This window comes from Bombina bombina, chromosome 2 (assembly GCF_027579735.1).
Source record: "Bombina bombina isolate aBomBom1 chromosome 2, aBomBom1.pri, whole genome shotgun sequence".
Taxonomy (NCBI): Eukaryota; Metazoa; Chordata; class Amphibia; order Anura; family Bombinatoridae; genus Bombina; species Bombina bombina.
Window position 1 is genome coordinate 307385171 of NC_069500.1, and position 23030 is coordinate 307408200.

The 23030-nt window shown below is 38.3% G+C and overlaps 1 protein-coding gene across 1 annotated transcript in view; it reads right to left on the minus strand.

Annotated features, from left to right (window-relative positions):
* Positions 1 to 4847: 4847 nt before the first annotated feature.
* Positions 4848 to 23030, minus strand: part of TEX43 (testis expressed 43) — a 30551-nt gene continuing 12368 nt past the window's right edge. The window contains exon 3 of the mRNA XM_053700487.1: positions 4848 to 6445. Within this exon, the coding sequence (XP_053556462.1) occupies positions 6224 to 6445 (222 nt within the window). The 3' untranslated portion in view covers positions 4848 to 6223. The remainder of the gene's footprint in view (positions 6446 to 23030) is intronic.

Here is a 23030-nt window from a genome sequence, read left to right on the forward strand (position 1 = left end):
CAAAATGACGATCTTGCCTAAAATTCTATACTACTTTCGCTGTATCCCTCTTAATGTCCCCAATGCTCTAATAGATAAGCTCCAATCTCTTGGACGACGTTATATCTGGGGCAAGTCTAGATCACGGGTTGCAGCGAAAATACTCCAAAAAAAATACAAACACGGAGGGGTAGCAATGCCTAGCATACGCGGATACTATGAGGCAGCCAGGCTTTCTCACATCATGGCATGGGCGGACAAAGGGGAACCGCAGGGATGGAAAAGCATAGAGGCACTAACCCTTCCTTTGGGCTTAAATTTGGCAGATCTACCCTGGATTCCAGGCCATTGCCTCGACAATCTGAGAATAAAAAATGCCATCGTCAGAGATAATCTGAAAGCTTGGCATAGCATTAGAAATCTACGCGACATTGCCCCACATCCATCTCCCATTTATTCCCTACCAGCCTTACTGGCAGCCCTACCTGACACACACATACAACAGTGGAGAGAGTGGGACTTGAAATTGGTCTCCCACCTATATCCCTCAGGCACTCTACTCACTCCCAATAATATAAGAACAATTATCCCAGAGCCCCCTCCTTGGGCCACTTTTGAATACTCGAGACTTTATGCTTTCATGACATCTTGGGGATTCACCAAAGCCCTAACTAGACCGCTGACTAACTGGGAAAAATTGTGGCAGCTTCCTATCAAAACTCCTAGACTCATATCGTTTCATTATGACCTCCTACAGATGTCTACTAACAGAGATAGACCCTGGCAGTTAAGGGTCTGGGAGGGAGACCTATCCAGACCAATTTCAGATAGAGACCTGCGTACAGCTATGACGTTAACTAAGAAGACTGTACATTGTGCAAACACCTTAGAGGCCTACATGAAATTATTTCTGAAATGGTACTCTACCCCCTCGAGGTTGTCACAGATGTTCCCTACAACGTCTCCTTTATGTTGGAGAGAATGCATGCACAGAGGCTCAGATATACATATATGGTGGGAATGCCCAAAACTAGCACCCATTTGGAGCCAGATATCGAGCCTTTGTGCCAACCTCGGACTATCTATTCCACTCACTCCTGCAATTGCTCTCTTGCATATTTTCCCAAGAGGCGTCCCAACCCACGTGTCTAAATTGATCATTTTTGTCCTAGCGGCCACGAAACTGGCAATAGCGAGGGCTTGGAAGCAAGCCCAACCCCCAGATATTACAGTTGTTACATCTATAATGCAGGTATACGCCAAAATGGAACAAAGTTTCTATTTTAACATGGATAAAGAAGACCTATACTGGCAGATTTGGGAGACTTGGTTTAGCTACCAGGGAGACCATAGTTAAGCATGTAGACATGATAAGGTTCCTGGCCATCCCCATTAACATAATTAAACTTTCATACCTAGTGAGAATATGCTAATTAACTGATGACTCACGCCTCTCTAAACTTATTACCAAAATCTGACCACTCCCCTCCTCTCTACTACCTTACTCCCCCCCTCCTTCCCTTTCCCCCATCTTCCTCCCTTCTACAACGTGTGACCTACTCTTTACCCTACCCCGTATCATTACCTCTTATTTACCTTCCCATAAAAGACCTCCCCCGCCTGGAGACGCGCACTACGATTACTAGAAGAAGTGTGTTGACAGGTATCTTTAGGCTGACTTCCTGAAGTCTCTAGAAAATTGAGTTAATATATATGACTGGTGTACTACACTGGTCCCTGTATTTAAGGTTTGTTGATAATAATTGTAAATGAGGTTTACATAGTTGATATTTTATTTCTATTTGATATGTTCATTCTATATGCTCTGCATCACCACCAGTATCTATATTTAATATGTAATGACAACGACATAATGTACATATACATGTGAACTTACTGGTCATCTATGCTGTAACATTTGTTGTGATGCTTAACCCTCAATAAAAAAAAAAATTGTTTAAAAAAATAAATAAAAATATTGCGCAAAAAAGTTACAAATATCTGATAATAATGATGATAAAAATATTAGCTGCTAACACTGTTAGGAAAATGTAGTTCTAAATATCTATCATAAATTACATTTATAAAAAAGAAACTTTTTTTTTTCTTTGAAATTTCAGATGTTTCTAAGACTTTTTGGAAAGATGGGAAACATGGAAAGTCTAGGGTACAAGATTTATAGTTATGAATATTATGAAAACAGGGGCTTGTGACAGGTTAAGAAAATTTAAACAATTTAGTTTTAATAGGTGGTAGTATAGACTATTTTTTCTTCTGCAAATATAACCCCTAAGTGTAGGATGTGACCTGTAGACCTGTAATCTTAAAGGGATATTAAACTCAAACTTTTTAATTTACTCCTATTATCACATTATCTTCGTTCGGCCGCTTTGTTGAGGACTTCTCCCGGCTTCTTGGAGGATGGATGTCGGATCTTCAAACCTGTAAGTGAATCTTCTGGGGTTAGTGTTAGGATTTTTTAAGGGTTTATTGGGTGGGTTTTATTTTTAGATTAGGGGTTTGGGCAAAGAAAAAGAGCTAAATGCCCTTTTAAGGGCAATGCCCATCCAAATGCCCTTTTCAGGGCAATGGGGAGCTTATGTTTTTGAGTTAGGATTTTATTTGGGGATTGGTTGTGTGGGTGGTAGGTTTTACTGTTGGGGGGTTGTTTGTATTTTTTTTTACAGGTAAAAGAACTGATTACTTTGGGGCAATGCTCCGCAAAAGGCCCTTTTAAGGGCTATTTGTAGCTTATTGTAGGTTAGGTTTATTTTTTTTATTTTGGGGGGCTTTTTATTTTCATAGGGACCTTAGATTAGGTGTAATTAGTTTAAATCTTTGACAATTTATTTTTTATTTTTTGTAACTTAGTGTTTATTTTTTTGTGTAACTTAGTGTTTGCTATTTTTTGTAACTTAGTTGTTAGTTTTTGGTAACTTAGTAATTTTTTAGTGTAGATTTAAATTATTTGAGTAGGGTTAGGTGTTTAAATATAGAATATAGTTAATTTAATTTGTAGTTTAATGTAATTTTAGCATAAAAGTTAGGTTAGATTAATTTTTAGTTTAATATAGTTTAATGTAATTTTAGTATAATAGTTAGGGTAGATTAATTATTAGTTTAATATAGTTTAATGTAATTTTAGTATAATAGTTAGGGTAGGTTAATTATTAGTTTAATATAGTTTAATGTAATTTTAAAGGTAAGTTTAAATTTATTATAAGATAGGGATGAGTTAATATTTAATATAAAGTTAGCAGGTTTTTAGGTTTAGGGGTTAATAGGTTAATTTAGTTTATGCCGATGTGGGGGGCTGGCGGTTTAGGGGTTAATAACTTTATGTAGGTGGCGGCGGTGTATGGGCAGCAGATTAGGGGCTAATAAGTATAATGTAGGTGGCGGCAGTGTAGGGGGCGGCAGATTAGGGGTGTTTAGACTCAGGGTATATGTTAGGGTGTTAGGTGTAAACATAACTTTTATTCTCCCATAGGAATCAATGGGATATCGGGCAGCAGCGAAATGAGCTTTCCCATTGATTCCTATGGCATCCGCTGCCTCAAGGGCGGCGGATTGAAAACCAGGTACGCTGGGCAGGAATAGTGGCGAGCGTACCTGCTAGTTATTTGTTAACTAGCAAAAGTACTCAGATAGTGCCAAATTTGCATTCAGAACATCTGTAGTGACGTAAGCATCGATCTGTGTCGGACTGAGACCGGCGGATCGTATGTTACGTCACAGATTTCTACTTTTGCCGGTCTATAGGCTTTGATAAATAAGGGGAATCAAGCTCTCCACAATTACGCTGCGGAATTCCAGCGTATTTGCGGTTGACGGCTTGATAAATAGGCCCCATTGCCTGATTTCCCATGGGTGAAACCACTTAAAGGGACACTGAACCCAATTTTTTTCTTTTGTGATTCAGATAGAGCATGAAATTTTAAGCAACTTTCTAATTTACTCCTATTATCAAATGTTCGTTATTCTCTTGTTATCTTTATTTGAAATGCAAGAATGTAAGCTTAGATGTCGGCCCATTTTTGGTGAACAACCTAGGTTGTGCTTGCTGATTGGTGGATAAATTCATCCACCAATCAAAAACTGCTGTCCAGAGTTCTAAACTAAGAAAAAAGCTTAGATGCCTTCTTTTTCATATAAAGATAGCAAGAGAACGAAGAAACATTGATAATAGGAGTAAATTAGAAAGTTGCTTAAAATTGCATGCTCTATCTGAATCACAAAAGAAAAAATTTGGGTTCAGTGTCCCTTTAATCAACAGGCAACATCCCTCTGACAAACACTGTACTCTGAGAGGAATTGGGCTTCAAAATGCTTAGAAGCTTCTATCACAGAAGAAAATCAAGCACATCTTGCTTCACCACCTCCACAGGGAGGCAAAGTTTGTAAAAACTGAGGTATGAGTGAGGTCGGAGGTGTATTTATAGGCATTTTGAGGTTTGGGAAACTTTGCCCCTCCTGGTAGGAATGTATATCCCATACGTCACTAGCTCATAGACTCTTGCCACTTACATGAAAGAAAGTTATGGTAAATAAACATATTTTGCTTTAAAGGGCAGTTATTTCCTTCTTTTTTTCCCAATACTAGCACTTTAAAGGGAATCCAAAACTGACAAATATTAGTTTTTTTGTCATGTGGTTTACAAGCTTGAAATACTTACAATAATATTTTGAAAGTAGAAAAATAGAGTTTGTGCAAAGATAACCCCAATAGTAAACTGTGCAACATAAGAAGTGTTATTCTTCATTCATAAGCAGCGGTATTTTGCTTAGGTACACAGCCAGAAGATATTAACAGTGGTACAGTCTGCCATAGTAAGGGATAAATATTCACACAAAAATATACCAATCAATGCTTTAAAAAGTACATTTATTTAGATATAAAATAACACGTGTGTCCAAAAGGTAGATCAGGATCTATCAGTACAAATTCATGTTGAGCATAATAATTTTGGTTTATCTGAATAGAAAAAATATAAATAAAGTAGTGTGAAACAATAACATTATTTCTTATATATATTTACTATGTAATAATAGGACAAAAAGCAAGCAGCTAGTATAATATATAACTGCTGTATTAAGAACAAGTATGTAGCATGCATCATTTTTAATTTACAAACTGATTATATATAAATAGAACTTTTATCCAACCAGTTAACAGGAGTGGACTATTTAGAGGCACCAGGGTCCATTTATTAAGCAGCGCATGCTGCTTCGGAGCCTTATTGTAAGACCGCTGATTCTTAACTTGTCCGCCACCTTTTAGGTGGCGGATTGAAATCATCCTGATGCCATCGGGATGAGTGACAGCCTCTGATAGCAGTGAGCATGGAGCAGCCTTGCACAAGCAGTTCACTAGCGCATAATGTCCACTAGGCTATTAATAAATCTACCCCACCATGTGAACCAATACAGCAGACTCCTTGAGAAAGGGCCGAATCCAGAAACGAGTGTCACCCAGACTTTGCTGTTTATATGCTTCCCAAGGACAGCAGTGTTTAATGATTGTGGATTACAAAATTAAGTGGATAGCACAATTGACACTTTACATATAGGGAACCTAATTCATGTGATTCAGTCCTATTTACAATGGCCCCTTTGGGATTCCTTGGGGTGATTTTTTTTTCCCAGTATATATGTAAAGTGTATGGGGGAATTGATGTATTGGGGCCTCATTGTATTTGATCTATTTTTATAATATTATTGTAGGGTTATTGGATATCTTTGGATATGACTGCACAATAAAATTATATTTGAAGTGGTGGGATTTGTATATTTTTTTATGTTGCAAAACTGTTTTAATTGGAAACTAAAATGCACATCAACATGTTTCAGCTATAGATCTTTAAAATTAATGACATGGTTAGCTTAATGTCCCTTTAACATAAAGACATTAGGAACTTCAGTAACCAATATGTGCAAGCTCAGATCTCTTTCCATTTAGCAAGTGCAAATATAAATCACACTGATACAGATGGTTCACAAAAGTAGATCCTTATTTGACTCAAGTATGGGCAGTCCTGCTTTAAAACAATGGAATCTAGCTACTAGTTAGAAAAGCCTAATGATACACTACACTCCATTATGTCACTACAAAGAATGTGCTCTTTAGAAAGAAAAGTCAGTTTTATAGATGTAAAAAAATAGCATTACAAGGGGATCAATATTGTGTACCAGACTGTCTTTTAAAAATGAATCTGCCAGTCTGCACAGTTGGCATTTGGTTTTATTAACTCAACAGGCTGAGATTTTTGCTGTGATGTCTACGTATGTAACTCTTATACTTGTACAGAGGAGAGTGCATGGGAAAATCTGTGTTCTCCATTAGTGACAGGTCCTTAATTTTCTCTTTGATGACTTTGAACTCCTCTTCATGACAAATCCTCTCTTTGTTCTCCAAAAACAGACTTTCTTCATGAGGACCTTTATATATCCCCACTAGATCTGCATACTACAATGGAAAAAAAAAAAACGGTGTTATTCATTTCCTGGAAATTTAAAACAGTTGTACAATCTTTGGGGTGGCATGTCAATATAAGTATATTTATAGTATTGTAATTTAATAGAGCATGTAATTTAATCACTAGCGACCTTGCAACTCTATAGTTAGATTACAAAAGGTGCGCTAATGTTAGTAATATTGCGCGCACTCTAACTTGCGCACTTATTACCAGTTGAAAGTAAACACGTTTACTCAAACGCAAACAAATTAGCATGTGTCGGGTTTGCTCGACTGAAGACCTTGCATAAAGAGTAAGAGTTAAAATAAATGTGCACCAAACACAACATAAATACCTTAAAATAAAGTGGTACACTCATATATACACTATCTAATAAAAATTATGGTGGTATATCACAAGGTGTATGAATGAAAAGGCCTATAATGGAAATGGATATATATATATGGAGCTCTTTCCACTTTTTTTATATTTTAGAATGTGTTTTACTATGTATTTAATGTACATATTTCACTTTCCAATGTTTTTCACATACAGGAAAATGTTCTTGTATTTTTAAAAAGATATTCCTATATATATATATATATATATATATATATATATATATATATATATATATATATATATATATATATATATATATATATATACAGTATATATATATATATATATATATATATATATATATATATATATTTATATATATATATATATAGTGGGGCAAAAAAGTATTTAGTCAGCCACCAATTGTGCAAGTTCTCCCACTTAAGAAGATGAGAGAGGCCTGTAATTTTCATCATAGGTATACCTCAACTATGAGAGACAAAATGTGGAAACAAATCCAGACAATCAAATTGTCTGATTTGGAAAGAATTTATTTGCAAATTATGGTGGAAAATAAGTATTTGGTCAATATCAAAAGTTCATCTCAATACTTTGATATATATGCTTTGTTGGCAATGACAGAGGTCAAACGTTTTCTGTAAGTCTTCACAAGGTTGTCACCAGTGTTCCCTCTAAGGCCAGTTTTGTGTGCGGCCCAGCAGTGAAACAGTTAATTAGGTAACCACACCCTGCAATTAGCAAACACTGCACAATGCAGATGGCAAGGTATGGTTCTCTTGTTAACTGTTTCACTGCTGGGCTGCACACAAAACTGGCCTTAGAGGGAACACTGGTTGTCACACACTATTGCTGGTATGTTGGCCCATTCCTGCATGCAGATCTCCTCTAGAGCAGTGATGTTTTGGGGCTGTCGCTGGCAACACAGACTTTCAACTCCCTCCAAAGGTTTTCTATGGGGTTGAGATCTGGAGACTGGCTAGGCCACTCCAGGACCTTGAAATGCTTCTTACGAAGCCACTCCTTCGTTGCCCGGGCGGTGTGTTTGGGATCATTGTCATGCTGAAAGACCCGGCCACGTTTCATCTTCAATGCCCTTGCTGATGGAAGGAGGTTTGCACTCAAGATCTCACGATACATGGCCCCATTCATTCTTTCATGTACATGGATCAGTCGTCCTGTTCCCTTTGCAGAGAAACAGCCCCAAAGCATGATGTTGCCACCCCCATGCTTCACAGTAGGTATGGTGTTCTTTGGTTGCAACTCAGCATTCTCTCTCCTCCAAACACGACGAGTTGTGTTTCTACCAAACAGTTCTACTTTGGTTTCAGCTGACCATATGACATTCTCCCAATCCGCTTCTGGATCATCCAAATGCTCTCTAGCATACTTCAGACGGGCCTGGACATGTACTGGCTTAAGCAGGGGGACACGTCTGGCACTGCAGGATCTGAGTCCCTGGCGGCGTAGGGTGTTACTGATGGTAGCCTTTGTTACGTTGGTCCCAGCTCTCTGCAGGTCATTCACTAGGTCCCCCCGTGTGGTTCTGGGATGTTTGCTCACCGTTCTTGTGATCATTTTGACCCCACGGGGTGAGATCTTGCATGGAGCCCCAGATTGAGGGAGATTATCAGTGGTCTTGTATGTCTTCCATTTTCTAATTATTGCTCCCACAGTTGATTTCTTCACACCAAGCTGCTTGCCTATTGCAGATTCAGTCTTCCCAGCCTGGTGCAGGTCTACAATTTGTTTCTGGTGTCCTTCGACAGCTCTTTGGTCTTCACCATAGTGGAGTTTGGAGTGTGACTGTTTGAGGTTGTGGACAGGTGTCTTTTATACTGATAACAAGTTCAAACAGGTGCTATTAATACAGGTAATGAGTGGAGGACAGAGGAGCCTATTAAAGAAGAAGATACAGGTCTGTGAGAGCCAAAAATCTTGCTTGTTAGTAGGTGACCAAATACTTATTTTCCACCATAATATGCAAAAAAATTCTTTCCAAATCAGACAATGTGATTGTCTGGATTTGTTTCCACATTTTGTCTCACATAGTTGAGGTATACCTATGATGAACATTACAGGCCTCTCTCATCTTCTTAAGTTGGAGAACTTGCACAATTGGTGGCTGACTGAATACTTTTTTTGCCCCACTGTATATATAAATATATACACACCTTTTTATATTCATATAGATATATAGGTATACATATCTATTTTGCAATAAAATCATCAGCTATATATAGAAATATCTATTTAAGAAAAAAAGAACATTTTCTTCTATGTGAAGAACATTGGAATATAAAATATTCATACCATGCTTCAGGTTTCCTTCTGTAGGTCTAACACAGTGTTGGGTTAGCAGACTTGAAGAATTAGTTATCTTAAGGCGCATTATGTAAATATTAAAGTCCTTCCGTAAGCGTGCGTGAGATTTCACACGCTCACAAAAGTATATATTCCCTTAAACATTTACCTAATGTATTGTTTATTTTAAAAATCCTGAAAGAATTTATATTTTTAAATTTTTAATTGCACTGTCATATGACAAAATAGTGGACATTGCTCAGTTATATTAAAAGTTGGTTTAGAAGCAATAAAAAAAAAATGCACCTGTGTATCTTTAGTGTATGTGCAATCAAATATGTGTATGTTCTAAATACAAATTTTATTGAGCTAGTTTGATTTATCTCTTTTCTTTCATGTAATTAGCAAGAGTCCATGAGCTAGTGACGTATGGGATATACATTCCTACCAGGAGGGGCAAAGTTTCCCAAACCTTAAAATGCCTAAAAATACACCCCTCACCACACCCACAATTCAGTTTTACAAACTTTGCCTCCGATGGAGGTGGTGAAGTAAGTTTGTGCTAGATTCTACGTTGATATGCGCTCCGCAGCAAGTTGGAGCCCGGTTTTCCTCTCAGCGTGCAGTGAATGTCAGAGGGATGTGAGGAGAGTATTGCCTATTTGAATGCAGTGATCTCCTTCTACGGGGTCTATTTCATAGGTTCTCTGTTATCGGTCGTAGAGATTCATCTCTTACCTCCCTTTTCAGATCGACGATATACTCTTATATATACCATTACCTCTGCTGATTCTCGTTTCAGTACTGGTTTGGCTTTCTACAACATGTAGATGAGTGTCCTGGGGTAAGTAAATCTTATTTTCTGTGACACTCTAAGCTATGGTTGGGCACTTTGTTTATAAAGTTCTAAATATATGTATTCAAACATTTATTTGCCTTGACTCAGAATGTTCAACATTCCTTATTTTCAGACAGTCAGTTTCATATTTGGGATAATGCATTTGAATTAATCATTTTTTCTTACCTTCAAAAATTTGACTCTTTTTTCCCTGTGGGCTGTTAGGCTCGCGGGGGCTGAAAATGCTTCATTTTATTGCGTCATTCTTGGCGCGGACTTTTTTGGCGCAAAAATTATTTTCCGTTTCCGGCGTCATACGTGTCGCCGGAAGTTGCGTCATTTTTTGACGTTATTTTGCGCCAAAAATGTCGGCGTTCCGGATGTGGCGTCATTTTTGGCGCCAAAAGCATTTTAGGCGCCAAATAATGTGGGCGTCTGATTTGGCGCTAAAAAATATGGGCGTCGCTTTTGTCTCCACATTATTTTAGTCTCATTTTTTCATTGCTTCTGGTTGCTAGAAGCTTGTTCTTTGGCATTTTTTCCCATTCCTGAAACTGTCATTTAAGGAATTTGATCAATTTTGCTTTATATGTTGTTTTTTTGTCTTACATATTGCAAGATGTCTCACGTTGCATCTGAGTCAGAAGATACTACAGGAAAATCGCTGTCTAGTGCTGGAGCTACCAAGCTAAGTGTATCTGCTATAATTTTTGGTATCTGTTTCTCCAGCTGTTGTTTGTATTGCATGTCATGACAAACTTATTAATGCAGATACAATTTCCTTTAGTACTGTTACATTACCTGTTGCTGTTCCGTCAACATCTAATTTTCAGAGTGTTCCTGATAAACATAAGAGATTTTTTTTTTTTTTAAATCCATTAAGAAGGCTATGTCTGTTATTTCTCCTTCTAGTTTACATAAAAGTCTTTTAAAACTTCTCTTTTTTCAGATGAATTTTTAAATGAACATCATCATTCTGATACTGATAAATCTTTGTATTTGTTCAAGATGGAATTTATTCGTTCTTTATTTAAAGAAGTATTAATTGCATTAGAAATAGAGGATTCTGGTCCTCTTGATACTAAATCTAAACGTTTAAATAAGGTTTTTAAATCTCCTGTAGTTATTCCAGAAGTGTTTAATCTCCCTGATGCTATTTCTGAAGTAATTTCCAGGGAATGGAATAATTTGGGTAATTCTTTTACTCCTTCTAAACGTTTAAGCAATTATATCCTGTGCCATCTGACAGATTAGAGTTTTTTTGGGACAAAATCCCTAAGGTTATGGGGCTGTCTCTACTCCTGCTAAATGTACTACTATTCCTACGGCAGATAGTACTTTATTTAAGGGAAATTGAATCCTTTCTAAGAAAAGCTTACTTATGTTCAGGTAATCTTCTTAGACCTGCTATATTTTTAGCGGATGTTGCTGCAGCTTCAACTTTTTGGTTAGAAGCTTTAGCGCAACAAGTAACAGATCATAATTTTATAGCATTATTATTATTCTATAACATGCTAATAATTTTATTGGTGATACCATCTTTTGATATCATTAGAGTTGATGTCAGGTATATGTCTCTAGCTATTTTAGCTAGAAAAGCTTTATGGATTAAACTTGGAATGCTGATATGTCTTCTAAGTCAACTTTGCTTTCCCTTTCTTTCCAGGGTATTAAATTATTATTTCAATTGTTTCTGGAAGGAAGGGAACTTTTTTACCAAAGGATAAAAAATCTAAGGTAAATTTAGGTCTAATAATCTTTTTTGTTCCTTTCCTCACAACAAGGAACAAAAGCCTGATCCTTCATCCTCAGGAGCGGTATCAGTTTGGAAACTATTTCCAGTTTGGAATATATCCAAGCCTTATAGAAATCTATAGCCAGCTCCTAAGTACCCATGAAGGTGCGGCCCTTTTTCCAGCTCAGCTGGTATGGGGCAGATTACGTTTTCTTCAAAGAAATTTGGATCAATTCCGTTCTCAATCTCTGGTTTCAGAACATTGTTTCAGAAAGGTACAGAATTGGCTTCAGTTAAGGCCTCCTGCTAAGAGATTTTTTTCTTTCCCGTGTCCCAGTTAACACAGCAAAGGCTCAGCATTTCTGAAATGTGTTTCAGATCTAGAGTTGGTTGGAGTAATTATGCCAGTTCCAGTTCTGGAACAGGGGCTGGGGTTTTATTTTATCTCTTCATTGTACCAAGAAGGTCAATTCCTTCAGACCAGTTCCGGATCTATCAATATTGAATCGTTATGTAAGGATACCAACATTCAAGATGGTTACTGTAGGACTATCCTGTTTTTTGTTTAGCAAGGGCATTATATGTCTACAATAGATTTACAGGATGTGCATCTGCATATTCTGATTCATCCAGATCACTTTTAGTGTCTGAGATTCTCTTTTTAGACAAGCATTACCAGTTTTTTTGGCTCTACTGTTTGGCCTAGCCTCAGTTCCAAGAATTTTTTTCAAAGGTTCTCGGTGCCCTTCTTTCCGTAATCAGAGAACAGGGTTTTGGTATTTCCTTATTTGGACGATATCTTGGTATTTGCTCAGTCTTCTCATTTTCGAAGAATCTCATACGTATCGACTTGTGTTGTTTCTTCAAGTTCATGGTTGGAGGTTCAATTTACTAATCAGTTCATTGATTCCTCAGACAAGGGTAACCTTTTTAGGTTTCTAGATAGATTCAGTGTCTATGACTCTGTCCTTGTCAGACAAGAGAAGTTTAACATTGATATCAGCTTGTCAAAACCTTCAGTCACAATCATTCCCTTTGGTAGCCTTATGCATGGAAATTTTAGGTCTTAGGACTGCCGCATCAGATGCGATCTCCTTTGCTCGTTTTCACATGCGACCTCTTCAGCTCTGTATGCTGAACCAATGGTGCAGGGATTACTCAAAGATATCTCAATTAATATCTTTAAACCGATTATACGACACTCTCTGACATGGTGGACAGATCACCATCGTTTAGTTCAGGGGGCTTCTTGTTCTTCCGACCTGGACTATAATCTCAACAGATGCAAGTCTTACAGGTTGGGGAGCTGTGTGGGGGTATCTGATGGCACAAGTGGTTTGGAAATCTCAGGAGGTGAGATTTCCGATCAGTATTTTGGAACTCCGTGCAATTTTCAGAGCTTTTCAGTCTTGGCCTCTTCTGAAGAGAGAGTTGTTCATTTGTTTTCAGATAGACAATGTCACAACTGTGGCATACATCAATCATCAAGGAGGGACTCACAGTCCTCTGGTTATGAAAGAAGTATCTCGAATTTTGGTTTGGGCGGAATCCAGCTCCTGTCTAATCTCTGCGGTTCATATCCCAGGTATGGACAATTGGAAAGCGGATTATCTCAGTCGCCAAACGTTGCACCTGGGCGAATGGTCTCTTCACCCAGAGGTATTTCCTCAGATTGTTCAAATGTGGGAACTCCCAGAAATAGATCTGATGGCTTCTCATCTAAACAAGAAACTTCCCTGGTATCTGTCCGGATCCCGGGATCCTCGGGCGGAGGCAGTGGATGCATTATTTCTTCCTTACAAGTGTCATCCTGCCTATATCTTTCCGCCTCTAGTTCTTCTTCCAAGGGTATTCTCCAATATTCTAAAGGAATGCTTGTTTGTTCTGCTGGTAGCTCCAGCATGGCCTCACAGGTTTTGGTATGCGGATCTTGTCCGGATGGCCTCTTGCCAACCGTGGACTCTTCCGTTAAGACCAGTCTTTCTGTCTCAAAACCTTAATTTTAAGGTATGGAGTTTGAACGCTTGATTCTTGGTCAAAGAGGTTTCTCTGACTCTGTGATTGATACTATGTGACAGGCTCGTAAATCTGTATCTAGAGAGATATATTATAGAGTCTGGAAGACTTATATTTCTTAGTGTCTTTCTCATCTTTTTTTCTTGGCATTCTTTTTGAATACCGAGAATTTTACAGTTTCTTCAGGATGGTTTAGATAAAGGTTTGTCCGCAAGTTCCTTGAAAGACAAATCTCTGCTCTTTCTGTTCTTTTTCACAGAAGGTTTGCTAATCTTCCTGATATTTATTGTTTTGTACAACCTTTGGTTCGTATAAAACCTGTCATTAAGTCAATTTCTCCTCCTTGGAGTTTGAATTTGGTTCTGGGGGCTCTTCAAGCTCTTCCTTTTGAACCCATGCATTCTTTGGTCATTATATTACTTTCTTGGAAAGTTTTGTTTCTTTTGGCCATCTCTTCTGCCAGAAGAGTCTCTGAATTATCTACTCTTTTTTGTGAGTCTCCTTTTCTGATTTTGCATCAGGATAAGGCGGTGCTGCGAACTTCTTTTGAATTTTTTACCTAAGGTTGTGAATTCTAACAACATTAGTAGAGAAATTATGGTTCCTTCATTATGTCCTGATCCTATGAATTCTAAGGAGAAATCATTGCATTCTTTGGATGCTGTTAGAGCTTTGTAATATTATGTTGAAGCTACTAAGTCTTTCCGAAAGACTTCTAGTCTATTTGTCATCTTTTCCGGTTCTAGAAAAGGCCAGAAAGCTTCTGCCATTTCTTTGGCATCTTGGTTGAAATCTTTATTTCATCATGCCTATGTTGAGTCGGGTAACACTCCGCCTCAAAGGATTACAGCTCATTCTACTAGGTCAGTTTCTACTTCCTGGGCGTTTAGGAATGAAGCTTCGGTTGATCAGATTTGCAAAGCAGCAACTTGGTCCTCTTTGCATAATTTTACTAAATTCTACCATTTTGTTGTGTTTTCTTCTTTTGAAGCAGTTTTTGGTAGAAACGTACTTCAGGCAGTGTTTTCAGTTTGAATCTTCTGCTTATGTTTTTTCATTAAAATTTTATTCTGGGTGTGGATTATTTTCAGCAGGAATTGGCTGTCTTTATTTTATCCCTCCCTCTCTAGTGACTCTTGCGTGGAAAGATCCACATCTTGGGTAATCATTATCCCATACGTCACTAGCTCATGGACTCTTGCTAATTACATGAAAGAAAACATAATTTATGTAAGAACTTACCTGATAAATTCATTTCTTTCATATTAGCAAGAGTCCATGAGGCCCGCCCTTTTTTGTGGTGGTTTTGATTTTTTTGTATAAAGCACAATTATTCCAATTCCTTATTTTATATGCTTTCGCACTTTTTTCTTATCACCCCACTTCTTGGCTATTCGTTAAACTGAATTGTGGGTGTGGTGAGGGGTGTATTTTTAGGCATTTTAAGGTTTGGGAAACTTTGCCCCTCCTGGTAGGAATGTATATCCCATACGTCACTAGCTCATGGACTCTTGCTAATATGAAAGAAATGAATTTATCAGGTAAGTTCTTACATAAATTATGTTTTTTTTTAAAGGTTCATTACAATCAAATTCCCTGAACATTTTTTTTAATTATATATAGTTTAATAGTTAAATTACATACATATTTTTTCATTTTGTCATTTTGTGTGCATGTATCTGTGAAATTATAAGTGTGTGTATCTGTGTGTTAATACATATATCTGCAAGTGTATGTGTGAGAGTGAAAATATATGTATGTGTGTGAGAGAGAGAGAGAGTATGTATCTGTGTGTGTGAGGAACAGAGTTTGTGTGTGTGTGTGTGTGTGTGTATATATATATATATATATATATATATATACATACAGTATATATATATATATATGTGTGTGTGAGAGAGTGTGTGTGTGAGAGAGAGAGAGTTTATGTGTGTGTATTGTATAAATGTGTGTGAAAGAGTGTGTGTGTGAGAGAGGCTGTTAACACGCCCCTTTGCTACTTTTTGAGCATACACAGCCTCTGATTGATGCATGCACAATAGGCACTCACTTGAGTGTCAGGTAAGCCTGTCACAGTAAGCACCAATCACTGTTTCCATTTGCTCTAAGATTACACTTGCAGCCTGTACAAACTGTCCAAATGAATAAAAATGCTAAGGGCCTAATGATCCATGGCACCATGGCATGGAGAGAAATAATGCAAAAGCTTTAGGGGCATTTTTTGACATTGTATTGTAATGCATGTTTCATATACAGAACCCCCATAGCACAATGTGCAGATCACAAGCTAAATTTGCCTTTCCAAAAATTAATTGAGGCACCTTACAGTACTGACGAGACTTCTTAGACAATCTCTCCAGAATGAAGAACTTTAGATCATTTGGCCCTAAACGTTAAAGGGCTAAATTACAAGTGGAGAGCTAAATATTGCTTGCTAGATCTGATATCTGGTTAATTTTCTAAAAGTGCCCCAAATGCACTATAGGGACCCCATTAGTGCTTAAAGGGCCATAATACCCAAATGTTTAAACACTTGAAAGTGATGCAGTATAGCTGTAAAAAGATGACTAGAAAATATCACCTGAACATCTCTATGTAAAAAAGAAAGATATTTTACCTCAAAAGTTCCTCAGTAGCCACCTCCCACTGTAAAGGATTTCTAAGCAGCATTTTAGTGTGTCTGTCCTGGGACAGATTAGGGGATGAGCCTGTGCACTCTCATATTATTTCCCTATTCAGTGTACTATGAAATCTCATGAGAGTTAAGTCAAATCTCATGAGATCACAGTAAAAGAGTTCATGACCTCAGCACTGCTGATGCTGATTGGCTGCTGTTCCTTTCTTCATTTTTTTTATTTTTTTTTTACCTGCAGCTGAGCAACAACTGAGTATAACTTTTTACACAGAACTTACTCTGCTGAGCTGAGGAAATTGTGAGGTAAAATATCTTCCTTTTTTACATAGAGATGCTCAGGTGATATTTTCCTGTCAGCATTTTACAGTTATACTGCATCAGTTTCAAGTGATTTAACATATAAGTATTATGTCCCTTTAAACTGAGAGGGTAAACAGGGGCAGATTTTGGTGAAAAAGATAGTGTTATGAATGAGTGGAGAGGAAAAAAAAGAGAGAAGAGATTTAAGAAAGCAGAGTGTAAAGAAAATATATTTAGATTTATCAAATGTTGAGAGGACATCGATAAATTCCGAAAGCATACGCTGTTAGCATTTATCATTGTACAAGCATTTCTGGTGAAATGCTTGTACAATGTCGCCCCTGCCAAACGACCGCTAGCAGGGGGTGTCAATCATCCCGATCGTATCCGATTGGGATGATTGCTGTCCGCCACCTCAGAGGTGGTGGATGAGTTAAAAGGACAGTACACTGTAAAATTGTTTTTCCATAAATGTATTTTAAATGACTTGTTATACCAACTGCAGAGTATAAAATATTTGAGAAATTGCATTTTCGGGTTTATTTGTGTATCTGAAGTAGCTGGTTTTGTGCTTTGAAACCACAGCCTATTACAATGGGTTGAGCTTCAGGTAATATCAGATCTCATTACGTTATCACTTTTATGTACACAGACTTGCTTCCTTATCTTATATTTGTCTGGAACACCAAAGCTCAATACATAGAGAGAACAATGGAATATTATCATTTTATTACTTAACTATCATGCCCCCACTGAGGGTGTAATCTCTTCTGCTGGCTGTGTTTACTTAGGCTTGTCAATAGCGTATACGCCAGTATCAAAACTTTCAGTATAGGTTGGGAAACCACAAGCTAAATCAGCTATTTCAAATGCTGAAATATGAGTAAAGGAGCTACTTGCAACCAATTTAATACACTCTAGCAGGTAAAAAGGATCATTGGGAATAATTTAAAGGGGAGAAAGTTTTTGGGTGAACTGTCCCTTTAAGGAGCAGCGGTCTTAAGACCGCTGCTTCTTAATTTAAGTTTCAGGCGGACCTAAAACTTTGGGGGTAGATTGCAGCACCCACTGCTTAATAAATCTACACCATACCCATAGCCTGAGAGAGAAGGGAGTGTTACAAAGAGAGATTGAAGACAGGAGGCAGTGGAGAAAGATAGATGAGAGATGATAGTTATAAACAGGGGCGGAACTAGCGGTGGTGCAGAAGTCGCACTTGCGACCAGGCCCGGCAGGTCCAACCCTCAAGGGGGCCCCAGGCAGCTTCAGCACAACAAACTTTTTTATTTTCCACACTTTTTTTTTTTAACAAACTTTTTATTTTCCATAATTTTCAGCACCCGGTCCCTAGCAGTTTTAAATCAGTAGTAGCAAATGTTTCAGAGCGTTGCCATGGTAACCCGCGGCAACGCTCTGAAACATTTGCTAGTGCTGAGCGGGAAAGAAGGAGGCAGGAGCTGGGCCCTGGCAAGAGTAGACCTTCTTGTTGCCTGATTGCCTCAAGAAGTTGTCACTCAGCTGCTGCTGCTGTCAGTCAGTCTGAGACAGTGAGACTGAGAAGCGGTAAGAGGGCGGGGTCTGGCTGGGGAGGCCGACACAGTATCAGAGGGGGAAGGACTTGTCCATAACAGAGTCAGCGCGGTAGCATTGCGCGGCTGACACGTGACTCATCGTGAGTGAATCAGAGGTCGCTTGGCTCGTGGACTGGCCGGTGTTGTCTCTCAGACTGTTGGTTGGAACATGCTGAGGAGAGGAGTGAGTGAGTCCAGACTCCGACTTGGACCAGGGTCTGGCTGCAGACTGCAGTGGCTGGTGTTGGTGATCAACAATAGTCAGACTTCCACTAGACAACTCAGACTAGTAAGTGAGACTGTGAGAGATTGGCACTAATTTGTGAGGGGGCACTGTCTGGCACACAGCACGGCTTAGTTCAGGGGCAAATTGTGGGGCAAACAAAGGGTAAGGGTTATTATTATGAATTAAATCAGTATCACTTCACACTCACAAATGTTTTAATAAACAATGTGATCAGAAAACATTGTGCTGTTCAGAGGAGAGTAGCACAATGTTTTCTGACCACATGCATCGTTTTTAAAACATTATTTCTGTTGCTGCATGCTGGCTGGGGCTGCATATGATTGATTCAATTGATATCAAGAAAGATATATATTTATTTTTATAGCTGCAAATGCAGACCGTTAGGTAAGGTTAGTTTTAGTTTAATTTCATCATCACTCAAGAAGTAGTAGAGTTGCCTCATCAGGGCAGGCACTGGCACACAGCACAGCTTCAGGGGCCATTGGCAAACAAACGGCTAGATTTAGAGTTTTGTCGGTAACGACCCGCGTAGCTAACGCTGGCTATTTTCTGGCCGCACCTCTAAAATAACTCTGGTATTGAGAGTCCACAGAATGGCTGCGTTAGGCTCCAAAAAGGGAGCGTAGAGCATAATTTAATGCTACTGCAACACTCGATACCAGAGTTGCTTACGGACGCGGCCAGCCTCAAAAACGTGCTCGTGCACGATTCCCCCATAGGAAACAATGGGGCTGTTTGAGCTGAAAAAAACCCTAACACCTGCAAAAAAGCCGCGCTCAGCTCCTAACGCAGCCCCATTGTTTGCTATGGGGAAACACTTCCTACGTCTGCACCTAACATCCTAACATGTACCCCGAGTCTAAACACCCCTAACCTTACACTTATTAACCTCTAATCTGCCGCCCCCGCTATCGCTGACCCCTGCATATTATTATTAACCCCTAATCTGCCGCTCCGTAAACCGCCGCAACCTACATTATAGCTATGTACCCCTAATCTGCTGTCCCTAACGACCCCTATATTATATTTATTAACCCCTAATCTGCCGCCCACAACTTCGCCCCCACCTGCCTACACTGGCAGAGCGGACCACACCGCTACTATAATAAAGTTATTAACCCTTAATCCGCCTCACTAACCCTATAATAAATAGTATTAACCCCTAATCTGCCCTCCCTAACATCGCCGACACCTAACTTCAATTATTAACCCCTAATCTGCCGACCGGAGCTCACCGCTATTCTAATAAATGTATTAACCCCTAAAGCTAAGTCTAACCCTAACACTAACACCCCCCTAAGTTAAATATCATTTTTATCTAACGAAATAAATTAACTCTTATTAAATAAATTATTCCTATTTAAAGCTAAATACTTACCTGTGAAATAAATCCTAATATAGCTACAATATAAATTATAATTACATTGTAGCTATTTTAGGATTAATATTTATTTTACAGGCAACTTTGTAATTATTTTAACCAGGTACAATAGCTATTAAATAGTTAAGAACTATTTAATAGTTACCTAGTTAAAATAATAACAAAATTACCTGTAAAATAAATCCTAACCTAAGTTATAAATAAACCTAACACTACACTATCATTAAATTAATTAAATACAATATCTACAAATAACTACAATGAAATGAACTAACTAAAGTACAAAAAATAAAAAAGAACTAAGTTACAAAAAATAAAAAAATATTTACAAACATAAGAAAAATATTGCAACAATTTTAAACTAATTACACCTACTCTAAGCCCCCTAATAAAATAACAAAGCCCCCCAAAATAAAAAAATGCCCTACCCTATTCTAAATTACTAAAGTTCAAAGCTCTTTTACCTTACCAGCCCTGAACAGGGCCCTTTGCGGGGCATGCCCCAAGAAGTTCAGCTCTTTTGCCTGTAAAAAAAAACATACAATACCCCCCCCCAACATTACAACCCACCATCCACATACCCCTAATCTAACCCAAACCCCCCTTAAATAAACCTAACACTAAGCCCCTGAAGATCTTCCTACCTTATCTTCACCATACCAGGTTCACCGATCGGTCCAGAAGAGCTCCTCCGATGTCCTGATCCAAGCCCAAGCGGGGGGCTGAAGATGTCCATGATCCGGTAGAAGTCTTCATCCAAGCGGGGCAGAAGAGGTCTTCCATCCGATTGAAGTCTTCATCCAAGCGGCATCTTGTATCGTCATCCATCCGGAGCGGAGCAGCAGCATCCTGAAGACCTCCGACGCGGAACATCCATCCTGGCCGACGACTGAACGACGAATGACGGTTCCTTTAAATGACGTCATCCAAGATGGCGTCCCTCGAATTCCGATTGGCTGATAGGATTCTATCAGCCAATCGGAATTAAGGTAGGAATATTCTGATTGGCTGATGGAATCAGCCAATCAGAATCAAGTTCAATCCGATTGGCTGATCCAATCAGCCAATCAGATTGAGCTCGCATTCTATTGGCTGTTCCGATCAGCCAATAGAATGCGAGCTCAATCTGATTGGCTGATTGGATCAGCCAATCGGATTGAACTTGATTCTGAGTGTAATGTTAGGTTTAATTATAACTTAGGTTAGGATTTATTTTACAGGTAATTTTGTTATTATTTTAACTAGGTAACTATTAAATAGTTCTTAACTATTTAATAGCTATTGTACCTGGTTAAAATAATTACAAAGTTGCCTGTAAAATAAATATTAATCCTAAAATAGCTACAATGTAATTATAATTTATATTGTAGCTATATTAGGATTTATTTTACAGGTAAGTATTAAGCTTTAAATAGGAATAATTTATTTAATAAGAGTTCATTTATTTCGTTAGATAAAAATGATATTTAACTTAGGGGGGTGTTAGTGTTAGGGTTAGACTTAGCTTTAGGGGTTAATACATTTATTAGAATAGCGGTGAGCTCCGGTCGGCAGATTAGGGGTTAATAATTGAAGTTAGGTGTCGGCGATGTTAGGGAGGGCAGATTAGGGGTTAATACTATTTATTATAGGGTTAGTGAGGCGGATTAGGGGTTAATAACTTTATTATAGTAGCGGTGCGGTCCGCTCGGCAGATTAGGGGTTAATAAGTGTAGGCAGGTGGAGGCGACGTTGAGGGGGGCAGATTAGGGGTTAATAAATATAATATAGGGGTCGGCGGTGTTAGGGGCAGCAGATTAGGGGTACATAAGGATAATTTAAGTAGCGGCGCTTTGCGGTCGGCAGATTAGGGATTAATTATTGTAGGTAGTTGGCGGCGACGTTGTGGGGGGCAGATTAGGGGTTAATAAATATAACACAGGGGTCGGCGGTGTTAGGGGCAGCAGATTAGGGGTACATAAGTATAACGTAGTTGGCGGTCGGCAGATTAGGGGTTAAAAAAATTGAATCGAGTGGCGGCGATGTGGGGGGACCTCGGTTTAGGGGTACATAGGTAGTTTATGGGTGTTAGTGTACTTTAGAGTACAGTAGTTAAGAGCCTTATGAACCGGCGTTAGCCCAGAAAGCTCTTAACTCCTGACTTTTTTCTGCGGCTGGAGTTTTGTCGTTAGAATTCTAACGCTCACTTCAGTCACGACTCTAAATACCGGAGTTAGAAAGATCCCATTGAAAAGATAGGATACGCAATTTACGTAAGGGGATCTGCGGTATGGAAAAGTCGCGGCTGAAAAGTGAGCGTTAGACCCTTTTTTGAATGACTCCAAATACCGGCGGTAGCCTAAAACCAGCGTTAGGAGCCTCTAACGCTGGTTTTCAAGGCTACCGCCGAACTCTAAATCTAGGCCAAAGCGTTATTTTATTATTAATAAATACTTAATATTGACACTCACAAATATGTTTTAATAAACGATGTGATCAGAAAACATTGTGCTGTTCAGAGGAGAGCAGCACAATGTTTTCTGATCACATTGTTTTTAAAACATTAGTTCTGCTGCTGCTGCATATGATTTTGGTATAATTTCATTATATATCATATTTATTTTTATAGCAAATGCAGACAGGTTAGTTTCATCATGACTAAGTAGTAGACCAAGTCACATGACTATTCAGAGGAGAGGCTAGCAAATCATTATCAGTAACTGACTGCTTTATTATAAATAAAATAAAAAAGAATATGGAATATATATACAGGGAGTGCAGAATTATTAGGCAAGTTGTATTTTTGAGGATTAATTTTATTATTGAACAACAACCATGTTCTCAATGAACCCAAAAAACTCATTAATATCAAAGCTGAATATTTTTGGAAGTAGTTTTTAGTTTGTTTTTAGTTATAGCTATTTTAGGGGGATATCTGTGTGTGCAGGTGACTATTACTGTGCATAATTATTAGGCAACTTAACAAAAAACAAATATATACCCATTTAAATTATTTATTTTTACCAGTGAAACCAATATAACATCTCAACATTCACAAATATACATTTCTGACATTCAAAAACAAAACAAAAACAAATCAGTGACCAATATAGCCACCTTTCTTTGCAAGGACACTCAAAAGCCTGCCATCCATGGATTCTGTCAGTGTTTTGATCTGTTCACCATCAACATTGCGTGCAGCAGCAACCACAGCCTCCCAGACACTGTTC